Source organism: Castor canadensis, chromosome 1, assembly GCF_047511655.1.
Source record: "Castor canadensis chromosome 1, mCasCan1.hap1v2, whole genome shotgun sequence".
Classification (NCBI taxonomy): domain Eukaryota; kingdom Metazoa; phylum Chordata; class Mammalia; order Rodentia; family Castoridae; genus Castor; species Castor canadensis.
Window position 1 is genome coordinate 44952798 of NC_133386.1, and position 22447 is coordinate 44975244.

General features: G+C 45.8%; 2 protein-coding genes across 3 annotated transcripts in view; one reads left to right on the forward strand and one right to left on the reverse strand.

The window, feature by feature from the left end:
• Slc35f1 (solute carrier family 35 member F1) overlaps positions 1-22447 on the reverse strand; it is a 421981-nt gene that overhangs the window by 120018 nt on the left and 279516 nt on the right. The gene's annotated exons all lie outside the window — the stretch shown is intronic.
• Positions 2962-17663, forward strand: LOC141413923 (uncharacterized). Its single transcript, XM_074048109.1, has 4 exons — positions 2962-3006; positions 8101-8272; positions 14689-15465; positions 16215-17663. The coding sequence occupies exons 1-4, from the start codon at positions 2962-2964 to the stop codon at positions 16217-16219; spliced, it is 999 nt and encodes a 332-aa protein (XP_073904210.1). The 3' UTR covers positions 16220-17663.

Sequence of the window (22447 nt, forward strand, 5' to 3'; positions counted from 1 at the left end):
CCGGTAGACCAGCAGTCCTGTCACCCATATCCTCATCAACACTTAATATTTTCTTCTTCTCTTTTCGTGGAGGTGGGGAACAGGGTCTCAATATGTAACTGGGCTGACCTGGAATTCACTATGTAGCCCAAGCTGGCTTTGAACTCATGATCCTCTTGTGTCAGCCATTAGAGTGCTGGAATTACAGCACACATGGCAACATTTAATATTTTCTTTTTAAAATTTCTGCCATTCTGATGAGGGTCTCCTCAGTTTAGTTTGTATTTTTCTAATGCAAAATGAAGCTAGGCATCTTTTAATATGTTTATTGGCTGTATGGATATTTTTCATGAAATGCCTGTTCAAGTCTTTTGTCCATCTTTTTTAGGATGTAAAATTTTTATTAGAAGCTAAAATAATTCTTGGGAGACTCTTGCCCCCATTATTCAAAACTCATTTTGCTCTGGTTTTCTCACAACATGGAACTCTGAAGCGATTCCTTGCCTTACCAGCTAATTCACACCCATGGGGTAACTCCTACTACAAGCCTGTCATTATCATTACTGTTATTCAAGTAGTCATTTTCAGATAGCAGCTACCTACTAAATAAATATTGTTTCTGGTAGAACACAATTATCTCCATGTGGCTGTTGACTGGTTTTACTAATTTTGCACCCATTAATAAATTTATTTCAACATTTTTTATTGACTCTAAATGTGGAACACTTTGAAGTTTATTGTTTTTTTTTTAAAGAACTGGTTATAGTGTTTTATTGATTCCTTTACTTATAAATAAGATAAATAAAATTTTTGACATGTGTTCCCTTTAAACTGGTATGAGAATCATGATTGCCTGTGCCCTGGCCAGCTCTCCCCAGCCTTGGGAACCAGCTCTCTGTGAGTCCTAGGCTTCTGTTTGTCATTGCTGCCTGCCTGTGAATCACAAAGATGCTTGCCTGACTTGTGAGAGTGTTTTGTCTCACCAGACTCATATTCTGGCAGTTGGATTTATGCAAAATCTCCTGCCAAATGTAGGATCCTTAGAGGTAACTGACCAGGTGTTTAAAGTCCACTTCTGGGATCAAGAGCCCCTCTTGGAACTGATACAAGTACAAGGTGGTCTGCTTGTGGATGTGCGCATCTGTGTGTATCAATCAGTTCTAAAATCATATGCCCAGTGCAACAAGGACTACCTCTGGGAATGGAAGTATCAATATTTAAATATTCTTTATGCTTAGATGTAATTTATCATTTTTCTGAAGTAAGTTATTTCTCTAAGAAAATTATTTATCTTTCACAAATTTGTTTGCGTTTTTAAAAACTCAATCCCTCATGCGTAATCTCCATTTCTGCCTGTTGCCTCATGCAAAATTCTCAAAAAATGTTTCACACGAAAGAGGAAACTTTTGTGTTCATTTTACTTCTGTAAAAGAAGCTCACAAGATCTGAATCATATCATGTCTCAGAATAGAGCAAAACTAGAACACTTGAGCACTGTCCAATTCATGGGTTCAAAAATGAATTTAACCCAAAAGAACATTCTTGTAAAAATAAAGCATGTTTGTCTTCACATATTCATTAAAGTTCAGGCTGATTTAACTATCTGAATGAGTGGAGAAAATAACCACAGCTTTTCTGACCATTTACATGTGCCCTAGGACTGAGAGTATGTAAGTCAATTGAATATCTCTGGGTGAAAAGCATTCCAGAAAAGAGTATCTATGATATAAGAATCACCCCTAATAGGACAAAAATTTTTTTCCTCTGTAAATTTTCCATAACTCCAAACTGAGGGAGAGATGGCAGATTCCACTTGGCTAGGGATTCTACATGGCACCAGGACCAGTGATGCAGGAACTTCTTCCCAGCATGCCCCGGAACAGAGAGGACCCCTGTACTTCCATACTCATCCAGCGCTCCGCTTACACGCAGGGGATCAGGTCAAGGACAGGGAAAGACCGTGTGCACAGAGGGTGACAGAAGCCCAGGAAATACAGGGTATATCCCATACCACCTGGAGGAGGGGAGAAAGGGATCTTAAAAGGGGAAATCCCAAAGGATGTCAGCAGACTACCGATTTCTGGGTTCCTTCCTGCTTTTACTTTCACGTTCTGTTTCCCCAGTAAAACTTTGCTAAGCACTCTTGCTTTTCCTGCCTCTTAATTCTTCATCCAGAAGAGAAAAAGAATTCGTACCCCTAGACGGTAACATCGTTGGGGGCTTGTCCAGGATATTGAGAGGCCTCAACAATCACCATCTCAAGGTCAGTATCTTCCAGGCCCAACGAGGAGGGGAGCACTCAGAGAATGACGGTGAGCATCCATCTGGCGCCCGTGTGGCTCTGTTTCAGGGAGTCCCTCAGCCACGACTAGCATGGCTGAAACTCCTGGCCTGTATTACTTTCCCTTTTCAACATGAGTGGGGGGTGGTCCCACTGCCCCCAACCACAGTGGGCTTCCTTCTTTAAAGACATTTGGGAACAGAAACTCCCTGCCATGTCCTGCTATTTGCTCTCCCAGTTATGCCCTGTCACTGCCCCTTCTGGCAGCCTTTTGTTTGGCTGCTTTTCAGTTTCTCCCATCCCAGACTTAGAATTCTATGCCCTCATTAGGCACCTCACTTCTCACACCCCCATTGTTTCGCATTTGGGTAAAAAGGACATTCAAGAAAAGATGAAAGATAAGTAAGGAGAGTATGGTTCTCATTTTATTTGGGTGCTTCCCCCAGTTCCTTGAGGAAAACCTTGGATTCTCTTATCGACCTAATGCCTGCCCTTTCCATGCAGTGTGACATCAGATCTCCAGGACCCAGGGCAGCTATTCCTTTGAGCCTACTGGCTTTAGGGGACCTAAAAGATCCTGGGACCTTTTACTTAGTTTGTGCTATTTGAATTGGCTGCCTTTGATAATTGGAGAATGCAAAAGTATCAGGGATATAAGAGGAGGAGAGGAAAGCAGAGACTCGGGTGAGACCACACCAGTAATGGCAACCCAAGTCTCGACAGATTCCAGAGAAACTGGAGACCGGGTAATGGTTGGAGGGGAAGACTTTCCCTGGTAGAGGGGGTCAGGGCCTAATTGGAGACTTCCGATTGGGGACCTTAACTTACAAGTCCCTTTTTCTTATCCACAGATGGGCATGAATGAATTCCTCCAAAATCCCTAAAGGATCTCCCCTTGCCTGCCTGTTGAAACACTGGAGGGACTTAGACCCCCAGAATCTAAAAAAAAAAAAAAAAAAAAAAAAAAAAGGCTCTAATATGCTATTGGATTGAGGTTTGGCCTAAGAATCCACTGGGAAATGGTGAAACTGGCCCGAGGATGGCAGTATTAACTATAATACCATCCTCCAATAGGATCTATTCTGTAGAAAAGAGGGAAAATGGACAAAGGTCCCCTACGTCCAGCCCTTCCTTTACTTGCGAGACCATCCTAAAAGGGTAGAAGAATATAAGCTGGATGCACAGACTCTTGCTGTATTCTGCTATAGGGTACCCCCAGAGCCTTGAAAAGAACTGGATCCTCCCCTCCATCCCTACCCAGAGGCTAACTAAAAAAAGGATGATTCCTTTTGTGAACCCAAACTCTTGCCACCTCCATTGGCTTCTCCCACTCGAAGAGTCTGTATCCCAATCTAAATGACATGAGAAAAACCCCAAGTCCCTTTTCCCCTTATCCTCCATACCCAAGGGAGGGAGGTGCCTCAAAGAAGAAGGATCCTAGGTCTCACTCAGGGATGTTTCCTCTATAGGCAGTGCCAGGAGGAAAGTTCTGAGTTCAGCTTGTCCATACCCCTTTTTCTCTAAGCAGTTCCTGAGAAGCTACACTGACAAATCAGAGCAGTATGTGCAGACCTTCCAACAATTAACCCAGCTGTATGATATGGCATGGAAGGATAGCATGTTATTACTGGAACAGACTTTCACCTCCCTGGAAAAACAGCATGTTTTGGAGTAGGTAGTAATGGCTAGGAACAATTATTATCTTTCCTTCACCCAGACCCAGAGGCAGCAAAAGCAGGTTCCTACAGGGGAACAGGTGGTCCCCTTGAAGGATCCCCAAATGGGACTAAGGACAAATGTGATGAATGGGAAAAAAATTAATTCATATATTGCCTGCTAGAGGGATTAAGAAAGGCTAAGGTAAAGGCTTTTAATTATTCCCAGCTGGCTGCTGTCCATGAGGAGAATCTTGAGCCTCCTGTAGCCTTCCTTCAACTGTTAAAGGATGTCATCCAGAAGCACACTATTGTAGAGCCAGGGACACAGAATCAGCTCCTTTTTGATAGTTCCTGAGGTACCAACCTTGCTTTTAGGGTGAGATATATTATCCAAAAGGTCCAGCTTCTTTTGCCTTCTGGAGAGTAGTATTGCCTGGCCTTAATAGAATCTCAGGTGGATACAGTTGTATGGACAGATGGTCAGATCATGGGGAGGGTCCGAATGGCTATTTTGGCCAAAGTATGCCTCAAAGACTACTCTCAATTCTTTCACCAAAAACAAAGTCCACTGAGACTGGAGATCAGAGAGGGCCTGATTCTCATTTTCAAGGGACTTAAAGAACAGAGGTTCTTGGTTGAGTCCTCCAGCCCCTATAACACTCCTATCTTGAGGGTTAGGAAGGAGTCCAACAAGTGGAGGTTAGTTCAGGTCCTCCAGTTGATCCCTCTTCACCATATAGTCCCAAAACCCTATACCTTCCTGGCTTAGACACCTCTTGATACTACCTATTATTTAGTTTTGGACCTCAAGGATGCCTTCTTTTACATTCCCTTACACCCCAACAGTCAACCCCTATTTGTCTTTGAGGACCAAACCCAAAATACAGATCAACTTACTTGGACCATTCCTCCCCAGGGGTTTAGAGACAGCCCTATCTGTTTGGATTGGCTCTAGCTCAGAACCTAGCAGAATGGGCCAACCCACAAACAGTCCTGCTGCAATATGTAGATGACTTTTTCTCTGTGGGCTTTGGAAGACAACACTTCCTGGGCTACCGAATCCCTTCTGAACTTCCTGGCAGGCTGGGGTTATAAAGTGCCCAGAGAGAAGGCTCAACTGTATCAGACCCAAGTTACTTACTTGGGGTTTGTTTTAACTAAAGGGAGAAGGCCTTGGGAAACAACAGGATACAGCCAATTTTACCCTCCCTCTTCCTAGAACTCTAAAACAGAAGAGGGCCTTTTGGGGAGTAACAGGTTTTTGCAGGATTTGGATCCTGAGCTATGCAGATCTGGCTCGACCTTTACACTAGGCCCTCTGATAGGCTCAAAAGCACTCCCAGCCTTTTATTGAATGGGACTGTGCCACCACTCCCAATGAGAGTCCCTGCTCTGAGCCTACCCATACATTCCAACTATATGTCCTTGAGAAAAAGGGACTGGCCCAGGGAGTGGTACCACACATGAGGGCCCACCCCCCACCCCCACTCCCAGCCAGTAGGATATCTGAGTAAAGAATTAGATCAAGTAGCTACCAGATGACCACAATGCTAGGGGGTTCAGTGAGCCTTTTGATCACTGAGGCCCAGAAGCTTGTCTTGGGCAGGCCCCTGATAGTTTACACTCCACATGATGTAGTAGGAAATCTAAACTCCAAGGGAGGCTTATGGCTATGACAGCCTCAGATACTGGGCTCTTTTACTAGAAGGATCTGAGATCCACCTTACAAGCCTGCCAAAACCTCAACTCTGCTTCCTTTCTGTCTGGTGTTGAAGGGAAACCAGAATACTTATGCAAGGAAGTACTAATGGAAAGTTGTACTGCTAGATCTGATCTAACTGACCACCCCCTGGACAATTCTGATTTGATACTATATACAGATGGAAATTGATTTGTCAGAGATGGGATCAGACATGCAAGATTTGTGATGGATTCAGATTTTGTCACAATTCAGTCCGGTCCCCTACTTCCCAACACTAGCGCTCAGCTTGCTGAACTAATAGCTCTGACAAAGGCCTTGAAATTATCAAATGGGAAGAGGGTCAATATCTACACTGACTCCAAATATACCTCCTAATCTTCCACACCCATGCTATTTGGAAGGAATGGGGAATGCTAACTGCCATAGGGGCCCCTGTTAAGTATTCACAAACAATCCTCACCCTCCTAGATGCTGTTTTATTGCCCAAACACGTGTCAGTGATTCATTGCCCCAGCCATCAAAAGAGAGATAATACTATAGCCAGGGGAAACTGAGCTGCTGATGAGGCTGCAAAAAAGGCATCCATTAGGGAGTTCTCGGCCGGTCCTCTTCTTTAAAAGGGATCCCTAATTTTCCTGGGGAGGCCCCATTACCAGCTGGAGGAAGCCTGACAAGCCTCAATCCAGGGTGGCCATCTGGATCATAGAGGCTGGTAGATCTCCAATAACGGTAATCTATGGTTTCCTAGAGCCCTTGAGTGGAAGGTTTTAAAATCACTTCATCAACTCTACCATCTAGGAAATATCCTAATCTTAACAAGGAAGGTGTTCAGGGGAGTAGGGCTCAAGGTCATGGTTCAGCAGGCAGTTCAAGAATGTGAAATATGCCAAAGAACAAATCCCAATAAAAGGTACCTCAAGTCCTGGGGACACAGAGGCAAGAGACTTATCTTGGTGAGGACTGGCAGTTGGACTTTACCCTTATGACAGGAGGCCTAACTTAAAATTGTTGCTAGTGCTAGTGGACACACTTATGGGATGGATAGATGCTTTCCCTTGCACAACTGAAAAGGCTAGAGAGGTAGTCAGAATCCTAATAACTGAAATCATTCCCTGATTTGGCCTCCCTTTAAGTCTTCAGAGTGATAACAGCTTCTCCTTTAAGGCTGAAGTGACCCAGGGGATCTCTCCAGCCTTGGGGATAGATTGTCATCTTTACTAGGCTTGGCGGTCACAATCCTCTGGTAAGGTAGAAAAGATCAGTGAGCTCTTAAAGAGACAACTGACCAAACTCATCCAAGAAACCCAGTCCCCATGAACTAAACTCCTGCCCATCAAACTCCTCAGACTTAGAAATACCCCTGGAAAGCAGGGCCTGACCCACTTTCAGTCTCTATGTGGCAGGCATTTCTTACTAACAATCTCCTTCTCCATCCAGAGATGGTCAATTGGTGTCCCAAGTTATCTAACTTGCATAATTCCAGAGAATTTTGTGTGAAATCAGACAAGGACTTCCCAGGGAACAAATGAGTGGACCCCCTCTCTTTTGCACCAGGGACTTTGTCTTGATTAAATCTCCAGACCCTGGCCAAAACTTGAACATCCCAGTCCCCCTTGGGAAGGCCCATTCCCACTCCAATGGCAGAGTCAGTGGCAGGACTAGACTCCTGGATTCACCATTCAAGGATAAAGTGCTGGAACCCTCCAACGAAGGTTGCCCATCACCACTGGAACAACCATCACCAAACCTGACAGCTCCAGATAGTACTTTCTCCTGTGAACCTACCCAGGGAGTCAAGCTACTCTTCAGGAAACAGACTCCTTCTTCTCCAGATAAGTGATGCCCAGACATTTTTGGGACTTTGTTGTCTTTGGAACAGTCATAATAATTGTTTTCAGTGTGGCACTATATTCCATAGTCCCCTCTAATTGGACTGTCCCAGAGAAATTCCTCCTTTGCTTCTCTTTCTATTCTATTTCTATCCTATTTGTGGGTATCCTCTACGTCTCACCCTCCAATGAGCTCCTCTTCAAAGGCTTGAAAGAGCAGTGGCTTTGGTAACAACATTGGCTGGTGTATCCTGTGGAGTAGTCAACAATTGTCTTACCTCCAAAAACCTAACTAAAATGGTGGAGTTGGTGGCAGAGGATACAGGACTGCCCTTTAAGGACCATTTCTGCTGGAGAATTGAGGGATGAACATTGAGGGGGATGTGTTGTTGCTAATACCTCCTGCTACAAATACATTAACACCTCAGGGTAGAGGAAAGGGTGGACAAAATACTCCAGCGAGCAAAATGGCTTAAGAAACAGTCCCTACAGTTTTGGTCTCATCCCAAGTATGGAACCACATCAAGGCGTGGCTGCCATCTGTTACGTGGTTCCTTCCCTTTCTGGGGCCATGGTTAGCTATTCTCCTGCTCCTTATCTTTAGACCCTGCATTTTCAATCTTTTAGTGAAATTTGTCTCTTCTTATTTAGAATCAAACTCCAAATGGTCATGGAGATGAAATCATCACCACTTCAGATCCACCACAGTCTGCTGGACTGGCCAGCATTCCCGTTCAAGGATGTGCCCTGACTGCACCCCTGCAGTGTCCCTGTCCAGCAGGAAGAAGCCAGTGTGGTCATTGCCCTGAATCCTTAATGGCAGGTAGGGTGCCATCTGAGATGGGGGAGTGAGCTAGATAGTAAGAGACAGGCAGTCATGGGAAGATGCCACATTCCACGTGGCTGGTGGATTCCACATGGTGCTGGTGAGGCAGGGGCTTCTTCTTAGCAACATGCCCTGAGACAGGGAGGACCCCTGAACTTCCACACTCACGCAGCGCTCAGCTTGCCATGGACAGAGGGTGACAGAAGCCCAGATAAACTGAAATGCAGGGTATATCCCATGCCAGCTGGGGAAGGGAAGAGAGGGGATCGTAAAAAGGGAAATTCTGGAGGACATCAGTAGACTACTGATTTCTGGGTCCCCTCCTCCTTGGAGGAGATCCCACTTTTACTTTCACTTTCTGTTTCCCCAATAAAACTTCGCTAAAATCTCTCACTTTTCCTGCCTCTTAATTCTTTATCTGGTGGAGAAAGATCCCACCACATGATCCCTAGACAGTAACAAAACAACAGATTTAAGGACCAAGAAGAGGCTTATGGTTTAAAGCAGCATTTATCTTGTCTGCAAGTTTAGTAGAGTGATGCCTTTACAAACCCGCTGCCAGCCTTGCTGGGGCTCTCCCAGTGGGGAGCCAGCTGTTTCAGAAAGTGAGCTTTTCAAATGTAAAGCAGGATTTTGTCTCCCTTCTTCTCTCTGAAAGCAGACAACTTAAAGACTTGAAAATTCAACCCTGAATTGTTACAAGGGCAATTGTAAGGGCTGGGTACAGTTTGGGCTGCAGGCCATGGTCTTTATTTAGGCCAAAGCCTCAGAAGGCAGGAGATCAATTGTTATAAGCTCAGAGTTCTGTATTTTCCTGAATCCTCTTTCATCCTGCTAATATAATCCTGGAATCAGATAGGGAAACTTTTACTTAATCACATAGATAGTGGGGTTTGTCTGATCCTCTGAACTTTCTAAGCTTGATGGGAGAAAATAACTTCATAATAAGGTAAAACTTTATTCCTGTATTTTACAGTAAAGGTAGCAAGCACAAAGGCTCATTGGAGTATTTTAAAGAAAACAATTCTAACATTACTAATTTCTCATAACATCTAGTTTTTGCACTTTGGGAGAGTCAGAGATACCACTTAAGTTATTTGAAGATTAAAAAATAAGAAGGAAGGAAGAAAGAGGAAGGAAAGAAGGAAGGGAGGAAAAGAAGGAAGAGGGGAAAGAAAATTAAAGAAAGGGGGAAAAAAGGAAGGGGGCAATTACTAGGCATAATATCTAAGACATATGTAGGATCTTTTCCTAATTGCATATATATTTAAGGAATGCAACATAATGGTTGTGTTTTGCAGTGCTGGGGATCAATCTCAGGGCCTCCTGCATGCTAAGGAAGCCTTCTATCACTCACCCACATTCCCTAGCCCCATATGATGTTTTCATGTGTTTATACAGTGAAATGCTACAGTCAAACAAATTAACGTGTCCATCATTTCCCATTATCTTCTTTTATGGGTTAAAGAACCTAAAATCTAATTCTCTTAGCAATATCCACTATATGCTTACAATCTTATTACCTATAGTCCTTATATTGAACCTAAAAAAGGATGCAACCATTGACCTGACTAAACCATTTAGTCTCTCTCTGACCTGTTCCTTTTTGTGATTTACTCTTTTCCTTGGTTTATCTTAAATTCTAGGATCACAGGTTTCACAAATACACATCTTGTGATGGAAAGTGAAGTTGCCCCCCTTACCAATAGTTGGCCTTGTTGGTGACAACAAGACTTTCCATGACCAGCCTCAGAATAATAATCAAGCAGACCACAACCTGACCAAGACTGCTAGTGATGCAAACCCCCTTGCCTCTGGCCTTTGTTTATTTGTAACTCCAAAGCTGTTGGTGAGGCCCCCCAAACAGCACTTGAAAGGAATAGGAGGTCTCAGCGGGCCCCAACCCCTTTGTTGGAGAAACCAGTACCAAACACCCCGTGTAGATAAGATAAGCAATGCGGCAGGGTGCGGTTAGGGCATATAGAATGTGAGGAATGTGAGCAGGAGGTATGTGCAAGATGTGAGGTACGTGCAAGATGTGAGGTACGCGCAAGATGTGCTCTGCCTGCTTGCCCAATGTTGATAACGAAAATATGCACGCCACCGCAGTCTATATAAGATTTCCCCTAAAGAGGCTCAGGGTCGTGTTTTCCTAACCGGTCCTGCGTGTCCGTGTGGGAGCTCGACCCTGGCTAGCCAGCCCAATAAACTCTGCTTTGTTGATTGCATTCACGCCTGGCTCTCTGTCTCTCGGGGGAATAGGATTCCGGGTCCTAACATTTGGAGGTCCCACCGAGATTTCATTTTCTCGAGAGACAGAACCTGCCTGCGAGAAAGCAGGGGCGATCCCAAGTCCTAGGCGTTGGGAGGGGATCCCAGACCCTCATTTGGAGGAACTTGAGTGTTCCATTTGGGCCGCGGTGGGGATTCGGCCAATCCCCAGGGAGATTCATTCTGGGACTCTCGCAAGGAGGACCACAGGGTCCTATTGGGAGAGGCTTTCCTCTCATTTGGGCTCGAGCATTTTAGGAACCCTGGCGCCAGGTGAAGAACTAATTGAGCTAGTCGACCGACCACCCGTCAAGTGGACGCCTTTCGGCCTGATATCCCAGTTGGACGGTGAGGAGGTTGAATGGGGTGCGCACCAGTGTGAGAGAAGGACCGGTCCGAGCGAGTGCTGGAGAGTGTTGTGTGTGTGTGTAATTATTGTTGCCTTTACCCTTTTTGTTCTATCTCTCTTGGCGTTTGAGTCTCCTTCCACAATGGGACAGGGACAAACAACCCCAAAGTCTCTGATCCTTTCTCACTTTTCAGAAGTTAAAGAAAGGGCCTTAAATGCAGGTCTGGTCATCAAGAAAGGTAAGTTCGACACCTTTTGTTCTGCAGAGTGGCCCACCTTTGGAGTCGGGTGGCCCATTCAAGGTTCCCTCTCCCTAGACCTGATCACTAAGGTTAAAGCAGTCACTTTTCAGCCAGACAATCGAGGCCATCCAGACCAAGTTCCTTACATTTTGGTTTGGGAGGATCTGGTGAGGAACCCTCCCCCTTGGTTAACAGTTTTTCTGACTCACCCCTCCAGTTCGGCCCCCGGGGCTAAAACCCCAGTCACGCCCGCCTTGGTCATAAAGGAGGAGGAAAAACTTCCTCTTCCCACCTTGACCGGTCCTCAAATTAGGGCATCTCCTTCACCATCTCCGGTCTTACCAGAGAGTTCCCCCCTTTACCCATCCCTTGCAGGGGCAGAGGAAGATCGGCCGCCTCCATACGTGACTCCCCCTGGCCAAGCCAGTGCCCCGGAGGAGGAAATTTCCTCATCCTCCTCAACAGGACTGGCAGCAGGAGGAGGAATGGGTCGAAGACTTCGCCCCCGAGGGATCTGGGAAAGGGAGGGGGAAGATGGGCCCCCCTCATCAACACAGGGGGAGGAAACTGTCCCTACACTTCCAGTCCGGATGGTGGGCCAAGGGGGACCGGGAGGAGGGCAACAGTTTCAGTACTGGCCCTTCTCCTCCAGTGATCTATATAACTGGAGGACGCAGAACCCGCCCTTTTCTGAAGACCCCAAGTGTCTCATAGATCTCTTGGAGTCCATCATGCATACACACCGTCCCACTTGGCATGACTGTCATCAGCTGCTCAATACTCTTTTTACGATGGAGGAACGAGAGCGCATCCTCAACGAAGCGAGGAAGAACGTCTTGGGGGTTAATGGGAGACCCACAACTCTCCAACCGGCCATAGACGAGGCTTTTCCCCTACGCCACCCTGATTGGGATTTCGGGACCACAGAAGGTAGGGAGTGTCTTCGGATCTACCGCCAGACTCTTATGGCCGGTCTCTGAGCGGCCGCTAGAAGGCCCACCAATTTTGCAAAAGTGAAAGCAGTCGTTCAAAGGGAAAACGAAAGCCCGGCCGGTTTCTTAGAGCACCTCTATGAGGCATACCGTCAGTACACCCCTATTGACCCTGAGGCGGACCTCCACCGGTCTGCTGTGGTACTCTCATTCATTAATCAGGCAGCTCCAGACATTAGGAGAAAACTCAATAAACAGGAAAACTTAGGGGAGATGACTATAAGGGAAATGCTACAGGTAGCGGAAAAGGTCTTTACCGCTAGGAAAAGTCCAGAAGAAAGGGAGGAAAGACAGAGAAAGGAAGACAGGGAGGCCCAGGAGAAATTGAGAAAGGAGGACCGGGAGTTCCAGGCTAAGGAAAACCGAAAGCAACAGAGAGAAATGGCTCGTATTTTCGTAGCGGGTGTCCGGGACCAACCCAGGGGAGGGGGCCACGCCAGGACCCCGGATAAGGAACACTGTTTTTACTGTAAGGAAACGGGGCATTGGAAGAGAGAATGTCCTAAGTTAAAGGGAAGAAGAGGGTTTGGAAGGAGACCAGGGGAAAACAGGGAAAGGGAACGAGCAGTAGAGCAGGCCAGAGTCCTTCTAGCCGGATAAGAGGACTGAAGGAGACGGGGCTCAGACCCCCTCCCCGAGTCCTGGGTAACAATACATGTGGAGGGGAAGCCGATGGGGTTCATGGTGGATACCGGCGCCCAATATTCGGTTTTAAACAAGGCACATGGACCTTTGAACAAGGCACGAACAAGTGTTGCTCAGGGGGCCACCGGTACGCAGTTATGTACATGGACTACCAAAAGAAAGGTGAACTTAGGAAAACACCAGGTCACACACTCCTTCTTGGTCGTCCCTGAGAGCCCCGCTCCCCTGCTCGGACGGGACCTACTCACCAAAATAGGGCCCATATCCATTTTGAACCAGATGGAATAATTGTGACTGATCGAGAAGGGAGCCCGATTCATGTCTTGTCCCTATCATTGGCTGACGAGCATCGTCTGTTTGAGAGTCAACAGGAACCAGGAGGGGACATGACTCATTGGGTAAAAAGATTTCCCACGGCCTGGGCAGAGACTGCGGGAACCGGCCTCGCCAAACACCTCCCGCCCGTAGTTATACAATTGAAGGCTTCTGCTCTCCCCATTCGGGTGAAACAGTATCCTATGCCTGAGGAGGCCCGAAGAGGCATAGCCCCTCATATCCACAGGCTAATAAAGGAAGGAGTACTGCGGCCTTGTCAGTCTGCCTGGAATACTCCTCTGCTCCCCGTCCGAAAGCCGGGAAGCGGGGACTATAGGCCTGTGCAAGACCTACAAAAGGTAAACGAGTGGACGGAGGACATTCATCCCACCGTTCCGAATCCCTATACCTTGCTCAGCCACCTACCCCCCTCGCAAGTATGGTATACAACCCTTGATTTGAAAGATGCTTTCTTCAGCATTCCATTGTCAGAAATTAGTCAGCCGCTATTTGCTTTCGAATGGCAAGAAGATGGGGGCCAATCCGGACAGCTCACTTGGACCAGACTGCCGCAAGGATTTAAAAACTCTCCCACCCTGTTTAATGAGGCCCTGAGCCAGGACCTGGAACCTTTTCGCCGGAGCCACCCACGAGTCACTCTATTACAGTATGTTGATGACTTACTGTTAGCGGCAGAAACCCGAGAGGAGTGCATCAAGGCTACTGAACACCTGCTAACGGAATTAGTTGAGCTGGGGTATCGGGCAAGTGCCAAGAAAACTCACATCTGTAAAAGGTCAGTGACATATTTGGGTTATCGGATTGCAGATGGGGCAAGATGGCTGACTGATGCCATGAAACAGACTATTCTGGCTATCCCATCCCCGACATCCACTAGGGGGGTGAGAGAATTCCTGGGCTCCGCGGGGTTCTGTAGACTCTGGATTCCAGGATTTGCGGAAATAGCCAGATCCCTATATGAGGCCACCAAAGAAGCTCCAGATTGGAGTTGGGGAGAGAGAGAACAACAGGCCTTTGATCAGCTAAAAGACGCTCTTTTGCAGGCCCCTGCCTTAGCCTTGCCAGATCCTACAAGACCATTCACTCTGTTTGTAGATGAGAAAAAGGGGGTAGCCAAAGGAGTCTTGACCCAACAGCTAGGTCCCTGGAAGAGACCAGTGGCATATTTTTCCAAGAAATTAGAAGCAGTAGCGGCAGGATGGCCCCCCTGCCTCCGCATCATAGCGGCCATTGCCGTGCTGGTAAGAGAAGCCGATAAACTAACCTTTGGACAGGCCCTCTGGGTAACGGCCCCTCACCCGGTGGAGGGAATCCTTAAACAACCCCCTGGGAAATGGATGACGAATGCCAGGCTCACCCACTACCAGGGGCTCTTGTTGGATTCCCCTCGGATCACATTCACAGATCCCGTAATCCTGAACCCTGCCACCTTGTTGCCTAACCCGGAACTTCAGACACCTGTCCATAACTGCAAAGAATTCCTCTCCGAAGTTACACAGGTACGGGCTGACCTAAAGGATACCCCCCTGTCCGGCTGCAAATTAAACTGGTACACGGATGGAAGCAGTTTTTTCCAAGATGGAGCCCGAAGGGCAGGGGCAGCTGTAGTCGACCAAGAAGGAAACAAGGTATGGAGCAGTGCCCTCCCACCCGGAACATCAGCCCAAAAAGCGGAATTAATTGCGTTGGCAGAGGCCCTGGAGAGGGCAAAAGGAAAGCGAGTCAATATCTACACCGATAGCCGCTATGCTTTCGGTACCATCCATGTCCACGGGGCCATCTATCGCGAAATAGGATTCCGCACAGCAGAAGGAAAACATCTAAAGAACCTAGCCAAAGTCCAGCGTCTATTAATGGCAGTGGAAAAACCGAAGGCAGTGGCAGTGATGTATGTCCCAGGCCACCAGTCTGCCAAGACGCCGGAAGCTGTCGGTAACAACAGAGCAGATCAAGAAGCAAAGAGAGTAGCAATGGTGAGTCCTCCCATGGAGACAGGGCAACCTTCCACGGTTGTGGCGATAGACGTGCCGGTCCCAGAGCTCCCTCCGCTACCCCCCCGACCAGAATACTCCACAGAGGATTTCACTTGGATGAGAACCCACTCCCCCTTTAGAGAAAGGGAAGACGGATGGAAAAGCGACTTGGAAGGCAAGTTAATTCTGCCTGAAAAACTCGGACGATTCCTGTTGGCTAACTTACATAAGTCCACCCATTTGGGGCGGAGAAAATTACTAGACTTGTTGACATCTGCGCAGCTCCGATTTCCGAACCAGACCATAGCAGTCCGCCAAACTGTGGAAGATTGTGCCAGCTGCACGATCATGAAACCAGGACGAAGGGAGGGGCACCATACAGGTACTCGGGAACGGGGGAGGGCTCCAGGAAGAAGTTGGGAAGTGGATTTTACTGAGGTAAAACCGGGAAAGTTTGGGTACAAATATTTGCTGGTATTTATAGATACCTTTTCAGGCTGGGTGGAGGCTTTTCCTACAAAGAAGGAGACGAGTCAGGTAGTGGCAAAGGCTTTGCTAGAGGAAATCATACCCAGATATGGGGTGCCCGAGGCAATTGGGTCAGATAACGGTCTGGCTTTTGTTAGTAAAGTCCTGCAGGGACTAGCCCAGACTATGGGGGCCAATTGGAAGCTACATTGTGAATATAACCCCCAGAGCTCAGGGCAAGTAGAAAGGATGAATAGGACACTAAAGGAGACCTTAGCCAAATTGGCCCTGGAGACTGGCGGTGATTGGGTGACGCTCCTTCCCTTGGCCATCTTCCGAGTCCGGAACTCCCCTTATGTCCATGGGCTAACCCCCTTTGAGATCCTGTATGGGGCTCCACCCCCCATCATTCAGAGGACCTTAAGCCCGGGACTAGGTGATCTGGCCCCAAATTACCTGACCATGTTACAGGCTCTAGCTAAGGTGCAACAACGGATTTGGCCCTTAATTCAAGCATACCACGCTGTTGAGAGGGTCCCGGCTCCGGAACATGGCATAGTCCCGGGTGACATGGTATGGGTTAAAAGGCATCAGTCCAAAACCCTAGAGCCTAGATGGAAAGGACCTTATGTTGTACTGTTTAGTACCCCTACCGCCCTCAAGGTTGATGGCATCGGACCTTGGATCCACCACTCCCACGTGCGTCGAGCCAATCATCAAAAACAAGAAGGGGTCAAGGAGTGGACTGTACGGCGGCACCCAGACAACCCATTAAAGCTAAAGCTTTTGTGGTCCCGGGAACATGCAGAGTCTTCAGGAGCAGCCACGGATGGGGTGGCTGATCGCTCTGATCTTGCTCAATGCCCAGAGCGGGAGCCTCGCAGAAACCAACCCTCACCAGCCCTATAAGCAAACCTGGATACTCACCGATGGGGAGACTCATACCACCCTCAACGAGACTACTCGCACTGCCCCCATAGGAACTTGGTGGCCAGAGCTTCAGTTCTGCTTCAGAGACATCAATCCTGCCTACAAGTCTACTGCCCCGGAGTCAGCCTGACGTTATGGGTTTTATGCCTGCCCCGGCCACAAAAAGAACCAGGAATGTGGGGGGATACAATACTCCTTCTGTAGGTCGTGGGCATGTGTCACATCCAATGATAGTGAATGGAAATGGGGGATATCAAAATCAGACCTAGTCAAATTTGCCTTTGTAAATGGGATATTAAGGGGGCACAGAATTCCGATACCCACCCATAAATGCCAGCCCACGGATCTAGATAGAATCAAGGTCACTTTCACTGAAACTGGCAAGAAGGACACCCCTGGGTGGATACAAGGTAAGGTGTGGGGACTTGTGTTTTATAAATATGGTGGACATGCTGGCTCGACCATAGTGGTCAGATTAAAGATTGAGCCCATAGGGCCACCGTCCACAGCAGTAGGCCCTAATAAGGTACTTAGGCCGCCCAATGTAAAGCCATCTCCCCAACCTTCCACAACTCACCACCTTCCCTCAACCATAGCTCGGGCTAATGTGACAACTCCAAGACCATCAGAAACCAGCCCTCCCTTGGTGAGACCCAGTCTCATGACCGGATCTAAAGACCCCCTCTGGGACCTAGTGGACGCTGCATTCCTGACGTTAAACCACACCAACCCTAACATGACTAACTCCTGTTGGTTATGTTATGATGTGAGGCCCCCATTCTATGAGGCAATAGGGCTAAACACCACTCACGATACCTCATCTGAGGAAAACCCTACTCAATGTTCCTGGGGAGACCGTAGGAGAGGTCTGACCATACAGCAGGTAAGCGGCCAAGGAACCTGCTTAGGAAAAGTGCCAAAGAACAGACGGGACTTATGTACTGTTATTAACGCCAGTTCTACCTGGGAAAATGCTATTAAATGGGTAATTCCAAAGGACAATGGGTGGTGGCTATGCTCGCGGTCCAGACTCACCCCATGCCTATCAACTAAGGTGTTTAACAGCTCTAAAGAATTCTGTGTTATAGTGGTTGTGCTGCCCCGCATCCTCTATCATTCGGAGGAAAGTCTATATTCATACTGGAATATAGGAACAGGTGAGAGAAAGAAGAGAGAGCCTATTTCTACACTAACCGTTGCTACCCTACTTAGCCTAGGGGTGGCTGGGGCAGGGACCAGCATAGCCTCCCTGGCTACTCAACATAAAGGGATGTCTTCGCTGCGCGCAGCCATAGACGAAGATATAGAGAGAATAGAAACTTCCATTAGCCACCTAGAAAAATCCCTCACTTCTCTGTCTGAGGTAGTACTTCAAAACCGACGAGGTCTGGACTTGTTGTTCCTCCAAAAAGGGGGACTATGCGTTGCTCTAGGGGAAGAATGTTGTTTTTACGCTGACCATACCGGAGTTGTTCGTGACTCCATGTCTAAACTCCGAAAGAGCCTGGAACAAAGAAAACGAGAAAAAGAGGCAGGGGAAAGCTGGTTCGAGTCCTGGTTTAACCAGTCCCCATGGTTGGCTACCCTTTTATCTGCACTGGCAGGGCCAATAATAATCATCCTATTACTTGTTACCATAGGACCCTGGATTCTAAACCGACTTATGACTTTTGTCAAAAGTCGAATTAAGACTATCCAACTTCTGGTCCTCCGCCAACAATATCAGGCTCTTCATCCCCTTGAGAATGATTCCTCAATTTAGGCTGTAAAAAAAAGGGGGGAATGAAAGGAATAGGAGGTCTCAGCGGGCCCCAACCCCCTTGTTGGAGAAACCAGTACCAAACACCCCGTGTAGATAAGATAAGCAATGCGGCAGGGCACGGTTAGGGCATATAGAATGTGAGGAATGTGAGCAGGAGGTACGTGCAAGATGTGAGGTACGTGCAAGATATGAGGTACGCGCAAGATGTGCTCTGCCTGCTTGCCCAATGTTGATAACGAAAATATGCACGCCACCGCAGTCTATATAAGATTTCCCCTAAAGAGGCTCAGGGTCGTGTTTTCCTAACCAGTCCTGCGTGTCCGTGTGGGAGCTCGACCCTGGCTAGCCAGCCCAATAAACTCTGCTTTGTTGATTGCATTCACGCCTGGCTCTCTGTCTCTCGGGGGAATAGGATTCCGGGTCCTAACACACTTAGATTTGACTTCCCCAAGAGCCTACATTGAGAATAAACTTGTTTCTTGCTTTATCATTAATTTTTTTTTTTTTCCAATTGATCTTTAGAGGCTAGTGGCAGGGCTTGATTGGTCTGCTGGGACTCTCCAATCAGGCCTTTGACCAGCATGCTAACAATTCTACATAAATGCAATTGTGTACTCTTTGTTCTACATCTTCCAGTTTCCTGCCCCCCATTATACTCTTTGTTTCTGTGTTTTAGACTTTCTTTTTATTTTTTAAGATTCCACATATAAGTGAGATCATGTAAGATTTTCCTTTCTTTGGTTTATGAAAATTATTTCATTGTGTGTGTATGTATAATTTGAAATTATATTGCAAAGATATATTAATCAAAACAGAATGGTATTGGCATGAAAACAGATACATAGACCAGTGGAACAGAAATTAACTTTAGCATATATGGTTAACTAATTTTCAACAAGGGTTCTCAAAAGACACAAATAGGCAACAGATATTTTCGTCAATAAATGCCGTTAGGAAAACAAAGAAGGAAATTACAGTCTTATACCACATACAAAAAGCAACTCAAAATGGATTAAAGACTAGAAACTATAAAACCCTTACAAGAAAACATAAAGGAAAAGCTCCTTGATTTTGATCTTGGCAATGATATTTTTTACAGATATTACACCATAAATTTAGGCAACAAAGGCAAAAAGAAACAAGTTGGACAAGTATATCTAAATGAAAATTTTTTTGCACAATAAAAGACATAAGTAATAAAATGGAAAGGAAGCCTGTAGATTGGGAGAAAATAATTGTAAACCATATATGTGATAAAGGGTTAATACCCAAAACAAATAAAAAATTTACACAACTCAATAGTAAAATAAATAACCTGATTGAAAATGGGGCAGAGGACTTGAATAGACATTTCTCCAATGAATATGCAAAAAAATAGCCAACGAGTATATGAAAAAGGTACTCAACACCACTAATCATCAGGGAAATAAATGCAAATAAAAACCACAGTGAGATGTCAGCCCACAATTCTTAGGGTAGTTATTACCAAAAGAAAACAACACAAAGCAAACAGGTGACAAGAGTGTGGTGAAAAGAAAACCCTTGTACACTGTTGATAAGAATGTAAATTGGTAAAAAAAATCATGAATTTTCTCAAGAATTTAAAACTACTGAACCATCCAGCAATGTCTGTTCATGGGCTAGTACCCAAAGGAAAGGAAATCCACACTTCATAGAGATATCTGTGCTCTCATGTTTGTTACAGCATTATTCACAATTACCAAGACATAGAAATGACCTACCTGTCTGTCCTTAGACAAATGGATAAAGAAAGTGTATGTGTGCAACATATGTATATTCTTACTGTGTAAAGGAGGATTATGCAGCTTTAAAAGTAAGTTTTTTACATGCCACTGTTATCAGTGTTCTTATAAGTTTAAGGCTTTTCAACCAGAAGTATAGATTTTTTGGACTGTGTTTTTCTTTGGCTAGACTTTCCCAAATGAAGAAGTTTGAAAGACAGTAGAAACATAACTATGTAAAACGAATTTCCTGAGAATCAAAAGCACCATCCCAGGGAAAGATTTAAACATTTTCTTGGGAGTTCAAGACAAGAGACCTCTTCCTGAATCTGTGAGTCTGCGTCAAGTTCTAAGTAACAGGGTAGCTTTCTTTCTCAAGGTAAAGGTAGCTATTCAATGAAGTAATCAGATACAGAATTAAGTTCTTTGGTAAGAACTGACTGCTCCTTGACTTGAGCAAATGTATACATCATATAATGGGCAAATAGGAATTTTGACTGCTCTTCTTGAAACAACACTGTCTGCGGGGCCCAGAGACAGTGAGTGACTTGAGTCCATGTCTCCCTGCTTGGAGCTGGAAGATGGTTTATACGCTAGGAGAGACAAGGGCTTCTCCCTTGCCTGTCACAAAGACTATTTTTAACTCTCAACTGAGACAATTCTGTTCCTGGCTCAGGCACCTTTTAGATTGACATGCTTCCTAAAATTGAAATGACTCACAAAAATCAGTACTTTGAGTGGGCTACAGTCATGGTTCATACACTTCTCAGAGAGCTGTTTCATCTAGAGACATTTTTCTAGCTGCCCACATCCCAGACAAGTGGGGGGAAACCTGATTGAGGGGTTGTCAAGGAAAAAACCAAAACAGAACCAAGTAAACTCTGTTATCATTGAAGAAAGCCTGTTGTGACCAAAAGGTGAAAGAGTGCAGGAATGAATTCAGCTTCTTTTGGTTGTTTCTTTTTCACTTATGCACTCAGAAAACTTTCATGAGTTGGTTATCTTTTTTCTTGTATCTGGGGAAAGGGGGTTTGACATTAATGGAATACTTGTCAGTCTTAGCAAAGATGGTGAGGGAGAAGGAAAAGGAAATAAAAACATGCTCTCAAAATGTGAGTTGGATAGAAAAGCAATTTCAGCATTGGCCTTTCCATGAAAGAGCAGGGAAAAGAGAGGTAACATTCATGTAGACTGCCTTGTGCAGCAGGGTGCTGTTACATAAATTATCTTATTTTACAGATTTTGACTCTGTAATAGAGAGCATAGCATAGTGAACAATCCCAAGTCGTGCACATCAGAAGAAAATGAGATTCTTCCAGAGAGCTAGAGAGAGAGAGAGATTGAGAGAACTGGGAGGGAATGAATCTATAGAAAATATCTGTCCTTGCCAGCTTGAAGAGATGGCCCAGAGCTCTGGGAAACTGGCTTTGATTCAAATTGTCTAGGAAACTTATCACAAGCCCTTTAGCAGTTCACCAGATAGGAAAAGCCATACCTGTATTTGAGTTATAAGGTAGAGTTTTCTGAATTTGCCATTTTCCCAGGCATGAATAACTTGTATCCTCATTTGGATATTATGGACTGCTGGTCTTACTCAAGTTGTTGTTTGAGACAGGGTCTTGTTATGTAGTACAGGCTGGCCTTGAACTCACCATCCTTTTGCCTCCACTTCCCAGTTGCTGTGATTACAGACATGTGCCTGCACTGGGCCCCTCTTACTCACTTTTACATGTCTAAAACCTAGCATGGTATCTAGCAAATCAAAGCAGCCAAGTAAATGATTCTTGAACTAATGCCATGAGCAGGGAACAAATAACATATTTGTTATTTGAAACTTGGGCAGGCTCATTTCCAGCAAATTTGGTCAAAACAAAATACTTACATTGTCTAGAAATGATTTCTTTAAAATCTGGAGATTGATAAGAGGGGAAAAAGGCAGTGATTTACATGGAATAAATAAATGCTTTTATGATGCAGGAGTGGCAGTGACTAAAGCACAGAACATTTGGGTAGGTGGAGCTGAGCTCCTGGGAAGCACCTGGGCTGCTGCACTCATTTCTACTCACACTCACATTCTAGATGGGAGACTGATATTACACAAAACATGAAGAGGACTCCAGATATGGCCATGTTATATGTTGGCACCTCTGTGTATGTGTGTGTGTGTGCGCATACATGTGTGTAAATATGTAGAGAAGACAGTGCTGGACATGGTGACCCTGGGTTGAGGAGGTCGTGTGAGTTTGTCCCCTGGCTGGAGACCATTAGGAAAAAACTTAAGCTGGTCAACTTTGTCTATTGTACATATGCATTCGGATAAAATTGTCATGCAAACACATCAATCCTCTATTTTTGTGGGTGTTAACAAAGCAGAGTTGAATAAAAATAAAATGTTATATTTTGGAGGGGGAGGTTGAATCTATTCATTCTCGGCATATGTGTGAAGCTCTAATGGGTGCCAG